General features: G+C 39.8%; 1 protein-coding gene across 1 annotated transcript; it reads left to right on the top strand.

Annotated features, from left to right (window-relative positions):
- The first annotated feature begins 299 nt into the window (after positions 1-299).
- LOC127785982 (uncharacterized) lies at positions 300-7,384 on the top strand. Its single transcript, XM_052313303.1, has 7 exons — positions 300-363; positions 1,267-1,324; positions 4,968-5,094; positions 5,428-5,594; positions 5,922-6,264; positions 6,720-6,883; positions 6,982-7,384. Exons 2-7 carry the CDS (start codon positions 1,300-1,302, stop codon positions 7,128-7,130), a joined length of 975 nt encoding a protein of 324 aa, XP_052169263.1. The 5' UTR covers positions 300-363; positions 1,267-1,299; the 3' UTR covers positions 7,131-7,384.
- The last annotated feature ends 1,554 nt before the right edge of the window (positions 7,385-8,938 follow it).

Here is an 8,938-nt window from a genome sequence, read left to right as displayed (position 1 = left end):
ATCGAGCTATAGATCTATAGCCAGCTATAGCACGGACTCCAAGACGTAATGTGTATATGACAGGTGGAACCAAATATTAACAGTATAGTAAGCAACTATTGTATGTATTGGTCATAGATAATTTATAGTCAGTAATTGGCTATAATATTAAACTTGCTCTTATCCTGAGTCGATCCGAAATTTACTATTTCTATCCCTTTTTCCTCGGTGCCGTTGGGACACCTGTCCAGCAAAGTACGATCGGAAATGACGGTTCTACCCCTCCTCCTCGTCTGCTTCACCTCCATAAAACCCCCACTTGTGCCCAGGGCTTCACCTCCCACGTCTGCGAGGAAGAGGCGCTGCTGCGATTGCGAGTGCGAGGTATGTGCATTCCCCCCACAAATCTCGGCCCCCCTCTCCTCCCTTCGCTTCTCCCGATCCGTAGAAAAGCTTCGTGCCTTTGAGGGATGGAGTATGCGTGCTCTGTTTGATGGTCAGAGGCTGAGAAAGGAGCGAATTTTTCCAATCGTTTTGTGAGCCCAGCGGTTACGGTGTTTCGGGGTTGTTTCAACAGTGGAGGGGATTTCGATTCATGCAGGTTCTTGGCTTTCTGGATGGGATTTTCCTTTTCTCGTTTAGTTGATTTTTTCAATAAAAGTTCCTGGCTTTCTTTGAGTATATTTGTTTCATCTGCCTGCTCGAGTGGAAGTGGGGTTTCTACCGCTTGATATTTCTTCTCTCTTTTTTTTCCAGTGTATTTCTTGTACTCCCCGGTTATTACTTGCTTATAAGATAAAATTCTAAAAAAAAATAACTTGGTTATAAGATTTGCAGTTTTGATTTGGTCTGCCGTTGAGGATTCTTGTGTTCTATGGCTCGTCTCTGTTTTTTATAGTGTGCAAGATTCTTCGATCAATTATTAGCTCTTGATTTCTATTGGAGGTTATTGGCTTGTGGTTTGTGTGTGCAATGTGCAATGCAAGTTCTTGGCTTTGTTGACGTTCCAGAGTGTAGTGTGGTTCTTTGATCTGACTGCTTAAGAATAAAGCACCTGCCTTTTGTAACATGAGGATCCTCAATTTTTCGTGTTTGTGTATTCTTGTTTCTTGTGGTGGTTACTTGGTCAAGATTATTAAGAATCCTATAGAATTAGGATTCTTAATAAAGATATGCACTGTTGTTGAGGATCCTCATGTTACAAACATTTTTTTTCTTTCTGAAATGTGCAATATTGTTCAAGTTCCTAGCTCTGCGTTATTGGCTGAAGATGGATTTCATTTACAGGTTATTCCCAAGAAGACGAAGTGGTAAAAAGCTATGGGCAACTCCTGCCTTAGTGCTCGTAAGGATTCCCTTCGAGATTCTTAATCTCTTTTGCTTGCTACTAACCTACTAGCTACTGAAATTATTGTGGTAGAAGCACAGAACACGGTTCACCAGTGGTGTCAGTCGATTCTGTTTCAGATTTCTGATATTTCCATGTAGAAATAAAATGTCAAGAAAAAATTGTAATTTTAGTTCCTGGAAACTAGTTACCTTTGTCATCGTGTTGAGCGGTTTGGTCTCATTTATCAGAAGGTATAGCAAATGGCATAGATAGATATGAGTTTGAGGCTTGAACTACTAGTTTTCATAATCACTGCCTATTGACTCTGGCTAGGTGTAATCTTGGCTACAATATGTTGGCAGTGGTTAATTACTTGTGCCATGGGCCATGGCCCATGAGGTTATGGCATGTAGTTTTGTATAGGAAACACTTTGATACCATGGTAATGCTTGTTTGCTGGATGATTTGGAAAGAACAAAATTCACACGTGTCCAATCAGTGTTCCCATACTATTGGCCGGATCTTTTTTAGATAATGAAAGCTTTATTTAGACTTAGTTAACTACATCAAGATGATACAATCAAACTGAGTCACCCCCGGCCTCTGCATAAAATGCACACAGCCAAAAAAGAAGAAAGAAACAACTAGAACATCTCCCAAGCACAAAAGTTTGACAGAAACATATATCTTAGTGGCTATCAATCCATAGGCTAGACCGCCACCCATGCTCCTGGGTAAAAAAACTCATGTGCCACCTGGTCCAACTGTCGAGATACCACCGTATATCTTAGTGGCTATCAATCCATAGACTAGACCGCCACCCATGCTCCTGGGTAAAAAACTCCTGTGCCACCTGGTCCAAACGTCAAGATACCACCATAATAGTATCCCGCAGTCCCGGTTGGTGGAGGATAGCCCAGGTATGTAGCCACCGGGTAATTAAGGTGATAACCTGCAAAGTAGAAGACACCATCTTGTTATCAAAAATTACTCCATTCCTGCTTAGCCAAATGGACCAACACAGAGCTGTTGCACCCATCAAAAGCAGATTCCTCATTTCTTTGGGGACACATGATAGCCAACTCCCAAACATATGACCAACATTGCGAGGAGGTTTCAAATTAGAAGCCAACTGAATTACAGACCACACCAAGCGAGATAAGCGGCACCGAAAGAATAAATGTTGGATAGTTTCATCCTTGTGATAGAAACAACATGTCTTGCTGCCTTTCCAATTTCTCTTAGCAAGGTTGTCCTTGGTACTTTCACCTTCCAAATCCGTCTATTGATATTCGGAACCCCGTTATGTGTTAGAGCTAGATAATGAGATTTGACCGAGAAGACCCCATTCGGGGTGAGGTTCCAGTGAAACTCATCTTGCTCCTATACCAGAACCAAATCAGCTATGCGAGGCAATAAGTTATGCCAAGCAGCTAGTTTTGCACCAATTAAATCCCATCGCCATGAAAAGCACGGAGGATTGGTTTGGAAAATCTGTGCGATAGTCGACTGTTTATGCCTAACTATGTTATAGAGACAAGGATATTGTTCTCTTAACGAGGCATTACCCAACCATTTGTCTTCCCAGAACCTAACTTGGGAGTCGTCCCTAATCTTGAAGGATCCAAAACGGAAAAAGTCCTGTTTGACCTTCATAAGACTAGCCCAAAAATGTGAATCCCCCGCTTTCCAATAGGCTTGAGATAAAGGTTGTGATCCCAAATATTTATGGCGTAGCAGTTGTTGCCATATTCCATCGGTGGTAAGTAGTTTGTATAACCACTTACTAATCAACGCTTTATTCTTTATCTTGAGGTCATGAATTCCTAGCCCCCCTTGTTCTTTGGGACGACAAATAATGTCCTACTCAGCAAGCCGGTATTTCTTCTTATGTCCATCCCCTTGCCAATAAAACCTAGATCGAAGGTAATCAAGTTTTTTAAGTACCCCACTAGGAATTGCAAGGAATGACATCATATACATTGGGAGACTGCTAAGTACTGAGTTAATCAAAGTAAGTCGTCCTCCCAACGAAAGAAGTTTTCTTTTCCAGCTACTCAATTTCCTCTCAAATCTCTCGACCACTTCTTGCCATTCCGCATTTCTCAACTTCCTATAATGGATCGGAATGCCCAGATAACGGAATGGGAAGTTGCCGACCTGGCAGCCAAAGAGCTGGTTGTATTGATCACTATAATCAAGTGCTTCACCAAAACAGTACAGTTCACTTTTATGAAAATTGATCTTAAGACCCGACAACTGCTCGAAAGCTAGAAGCATTGACTTCATGTTCTGAGCTTTTTCAAGGTCATGATTCATAAACAGCACCGTGTCATCGGCATATTGTAGAATGAAGAGTCCCCCATCAATCAAATGTGGTATGACTCCATCAATTTGCCCTTGTGTTTTGGCTCTGTTTATCAATGTGGCTAGCATATCAGCGATAAAGTTGAATAGGATTGGGGAGAGAGGGTCTCCTTGCTGAAGGCCCTTTTTAGTCTGAAAAAAAGGCCCGACGTCATCATTGACTTTGACTGCCACGCTTCCCCCGGAAATGAAAGACTCAATCCAAGATATCCACTTGGGTGAAAAACCTTTCATACGCAGAGTTTGTAGCAGAAAAGGCCATTTAACCTTGTCATACGTCTTTTCGAAGTCAATTTTGAATATCACCCCACTCAACTTCTTCCTATATAGCTCATGAACTGTTTCATGTATGATGACGACTCCATTTGAAATGTTTCGTCCACGCATGAAAGCAGTTTGGGTCGGGTTCACTAAATGGTCAACAACCGAGCTAATTCAGTTTGTAGCCACCTTAGTGAATATTTTATAGCTGACATTTAACAAGCATATGAGTCTGTATTGTTGGATTTGATTTGCTTCTTTAACTTTTGGAACTAGAGTAAGTACCCCAAAATTTAGTCCGAAAATTGGGAGGCTACCAGTATGGAATTCATTAAAAAGGTTCATCAGGTCATGCTTAATAACGTCCCAAAATTTTTGGTAAAATTCAGCTGGGAAACCATCTGGTCGAGGAGCTTTATTATGCTCCATCGCAAAAGTGGCTTCTTTCACTTCTTCTTCCGAAAAAGGAGCAGTAAGAAAATCATTTTCAGCTTGTGAAACTTGAGCCATATCACCAATTATGGACTCATCAAGCGAAAACGAGTTCTCCTCTGGTGGTCCAAAAAGTTTTTCATTGTCTTATCTTTGGTGACATTAAGGACGAGATCACAGTGTGGAAGAAAGCAGAGTTTTTCATTGTCTCTGATGACTAAGTGTTTGTAGTGTGAAGGTTTTTGTCTTCATGCCTTTGAGGTGGGATTACTATCAATCTCACACTGGTTTCGACAACTTGTCGATGTAATATTACTATAACCTATACCTCCCTAATCTTAATGAAATTTGGTCGGCCTTTTTCATCAGCTGACTTGACAAAAAATAGTATTATGTACTAATTCTGACTTTACTGCAAAGAACTGATAGTTTTTCGGAGTTGTCTTTGTTCTCATACGATTAGATATGCTCTTGTATGTGGACCAAACAATGATGTGACACATACACAACAGCTGATTTCCTGCCTTACAAGGGAGTAACTCCTCTTCCTTTTTCCCTTGTGTAGTTTGAGTTAATACCCTTGACATCTTGATTTCAGCCGATGCACTGCTGGTAAAGATCCATAATCCAGTGTTCTTATGGAAGGTTTATGGCTTCTCAGCGCTACTTCAGAGGGGAGCTTTAGCAGCCAAGTCTGCTGCATTTCATTGCTCTGGATACAACTGGTACGTATAGCTGTGAAGACACTACAGCGGTAATATGCATTAGATTTAAAACTGCATGCGACTAGGCAGATACCATGCGTCATTCATCAGTTCATTTGATATGTTCAAGAGATAAAATAGTTGCCTATAAACAATAAGAATTGCGAAATAGTCTTACATGTTCATGTCCCTTAAAAAAATCAATGTAGCTAAGTAATTAGTCTCAGCGCTCTATAAAATGGAAATTGCAAGGGGATGTTTGATAGGATGAATGAAGAAATTAGGATTTGTTATTACTTCAGCCTTGATTTTTAATCTGAGTTGGTATTATGCTCATTGATTCTCATTATACAGGTACTTGAAAGTGTCTCCAATGCATAAAACCCTTGGTGATGGAACTCCACATGTTGCTCTTTCTCTTGTGCTGTCCCGACTAAGCTTTAAGCCAGATTACACCATGAATGCAGTGTTCGTGCTGTCAATGTACAACCATTCGAAGGGAAATTTTCTTGTAGTCAAAGGTAATTTCCTGAATTTGGAGCAGTATTGAACATATTATCTCAATTCCATCGCTTTAATTCAATGTGTAAATATATATGATCAAATAGTTTCCACATTGTTTAATTCACTTTGTGTTGTCTTATGCTACCAACTTTGGTTTCATCAACCTATCGATATTTGCAGTTAACATATGGTAGTGTTGTATAGTGCATACATGATCCCCCCCCCCCCCCCCCCCCCCTTAAAGAACAAATGTTCAATTGTTGTGAGGTCTATTTATGTTGCAGCCTATTTGCAGCTTAAAAGACTACATTTCTCTAATATTGCCACATTTTAACCATGAGCAGCTAGCTACAACTTCGACGTCAAGAACACACACTCAAGGAATATATGCTTGATTTCCCTTGAAGACCAACTGAAATCATCTGAGTATCTGCTTGATGATACTTGTGTCCTTGGTGTGGAGATATTACAAATAGATGTGTACCGTTCTCTTAAAAAGAAGAATATTAAAGTTCAGAAGAAGTTTCTCTTCCTCCAGAAGAAGAAGTTTGTCTCTGTTCAGAATCTCTTCCTCCAGAAGAAGGATTTCACTAAAGGGGATTACACCTGGACCATGAACAACTTCCCTGAGTTGGATTTGAAGCCATCGGTCCTTTCACCTGCATTTGAAATTGGCAGACGCAAATGGTATGCATCTGTTCTGGTTACAATTTTGTTGATGTTTATATGTTACCGGTCCTTTCTGTGTGCAATTTGTTCATTATCACAAATTAGATTTCTAATTTCATGCTGGCCAGAAACATTGAGTTGTTCTTGGCAGTTGACATCAGTAGTGGATTCAATTAGAAAAAGGTAGTTGTCTTCCATGTCTTGTATATCGTACTGCAAATATACCATGTTCCAGTTAAATTATCTAGGATTTATCTCTAAGCAATATACCTGAATAACTCCAACGGTAGTATATTTTCAGTTAGAGAACAATATTTCTAGTCTGTTAACATAAACGACATATCTTGTTTCTGATAGTTAAATCCTATTTAACAGCCACTTGACATATGTATCAACAACATTATCTTCCGATGAACCTAGAGTCATATGGTATATTTTCCCCTGGCATGAGCACTGAACTCGTTTGGTCCCAGGTTCATCAGAATGTATCCGCGTGGTGATGAGTACAGCACTAATTCCCTTTCCATGTACTTGTTCCCGCAATCCTGGGACAAGCTCCTTCCAGAGCCTGGGATGATGATCGAACTGACACTATCCATCCTGAACCAAAACAATGCGCAACTTCACAAAGTTTCAGGTTCAGCTTTTCCATGACAGATCCTGTGGAATGAATTTATATGCAGGGACTGCTTCATTTTTTTGCAGCATCTCATTCTTAGTTTGTCTCAATCGCAGGTCGCTTTGTCTTTGCTAGTAAGAATGGCTGGGGATGGTCCAACTTCATCGCGCTCAACAAACTCAAGGATCTTGTCGGATCAAGCTGCATTGTCAAGGCAGACATCACCATCATCGGGTCATCCAGTGAGAGTCAGATTGTGGTCTGAGGAAGAAACAATGCCCTTGCATCCTTCTGGCAAGAACACCTGCCAAACTATCTATGATAAAATTATGGTAGCATCACAAAGAACTTGTCTGATCAATGGTATTCTTATGGTAGTTAAGATGACCTGAGCAATGGACGCTGAGAAAAATGTAAGATATGCCATGCTATCTATCTATGTAGAACTGGAGAGTAATGTTATGTTCTGAACCACTTTTATGCATGGATGGTATAAGCATTTGCCATTATATATTGTCATCTCGGTGTCTTTAAATTCAGCATATGTTAATCTGCTGATCAGCCTGTGTTGTTCTGCTTGATGATGCCTCTCTGAATTACATTATCGTTTCGAGTTTTTGACAACTTGTGTTTGTTGCATATGCTGCCATATATGGTTTAATTGGTAAAGCCCTGTACGTGCTAAACGGGCCCATCAATCTTGGCCCCAAAAAAATCAATCTATTGGGCCTCGTTTTTTTTTTCCTGTTCCCTATAAATCTCAGGATTATGTGTGTGCCGGTGGAGGCGTTGATCAGTTGAGATAAACGCGACGAGTTCGTGTGTGTTTGTTTGGGCGGCGACTGCGAGGGCGATCTGGCTGTTTGCTAGGTATGTACATTGTCTTTCTCGCAGATGAGAAAAAATGGTGCTTTCTTAATTTGGTTATCTGATGCCATTATGATCTCTTGGTAAAAGAAAATCCTTTTCATTGAGTGGATTAAGGTACACTGATCCTACATCTGTGATCTTGTCGTTTCACTAGCAAAACCTAGCTGCTCATCAATCCATTGTTTTCTAGAGTTCTTGGTTATGAGATATGCGATTGTTACATCAGTCTGGCTGCACTGAAGCTTCGAGATATATATTTTATCGTGAAAGCTGAGACTTAATCTCTTGTTATTGATTATCACCTAGTATATGCTGAGGTTAATTTACTGGAGACGGGATCTAAAAAGGGAGCTCGAAGAGAGAACCATGGGCAACGTTGCTGGACGTGCTGCAGGTGCTTGTAAGTATTCTTTTCTGAAAAACTGCTCTCTCAACCTGGATCTCATTTGAAGTTTTCTTTGTTCAGATTAGATTAGACACTAGTAACACATTAGTCATTCTAACCTGTACATCGGTATGTATGGGTATTTCAAGTTAGTGCAAAAGATATTTGAGCAAATGGGCAGTAACATTAGTTTTACTTGTGTGTACTGCAATTGTCAATGGGCAGACTTGTATTTTGGAGTATAAAACATAGCATTCAAATCCTAATGAAGTTTTAATTCATTCTGCCAAAAAAGATAAAGTTTGAATTCTTAGCAGTAAATTTCTCTTCAGTGCTATATGATTTTGAAAATGGTTACTGCTCTCAAAATGGAGAAAGAAATATTTCGAAAATGATTAATTCCTAAATTCAGGTACAGTGTTGTCTATGCTAATTGAATTCACCAAAAAATTACAAAGTGTCCTAATCTCATGAGTAGATTCAAATGGTTTGCATGGAGACTTATGTACACTGAAATGATTAAGGAATGTCTATATCGATCCTTTAGGACTAAAGAATCAGTATGAGGATGCTTAATTATATGGTGCCAATTTGTTGAAGGATAAATAATTTGCATACCACTGAAATTTTACATATTCTCTATCTACCCACGCTCTGATTGAGAAATTAGTGCCAAATAAGAGATTGAATACTTCAGTGCAAAATTTGAGATATCGGATTGGAATAGGGGCGCTGCTAGAGAAAGGGTATTGTCCAAACTAGGTGTTAACAGCCCAAAACCCACTCCTTAGTATTAATTAAAAACCAGATATGCCCAC

Source organism: Oryza glaberrima, chromosome 10 (assembly GCF_000147395.1).
Source record: "Oryza glaberrima chromosome 10, OglaRS2, whole genome shotgun sequence".
Taxonomy (NCBI): Eukaryota; Viridiplantae; Streptophyta; class Magnoliopsida; order Poales; family Poaceae; genus Oryza; species Oryza glaberrima.
This window is presented reverse-complemented; position numbering and strand designations above follow the sequence as displayed.

What these genes read in the sequence shown, in the direction of transcription:
- LOC127785982 (XM_052313303.1), top strand. Translation starts at nt 1,300, where the DNA reads ATGGGCAACTCCTGCCTTAGTGCTC. An exon ending in CAACTCCTGCCTTAGTGCTC is followed by an intron (nt 1,325 to 4,967) that starts GTAAGGATTCCC and finishes TCTTGATTTCAG; the next exon opens with CCGATGCACTGCTGGTAAAG. An exon ending in GCAACTTCACAAAGTTTCAG is followed by an intron (nt 6,884 to 6,981) that starts GTTCAGCTTTTC and finishes TCTCAATCGCAG; the next exon opens with GTCGCTTTGTCTTTGCTAGT.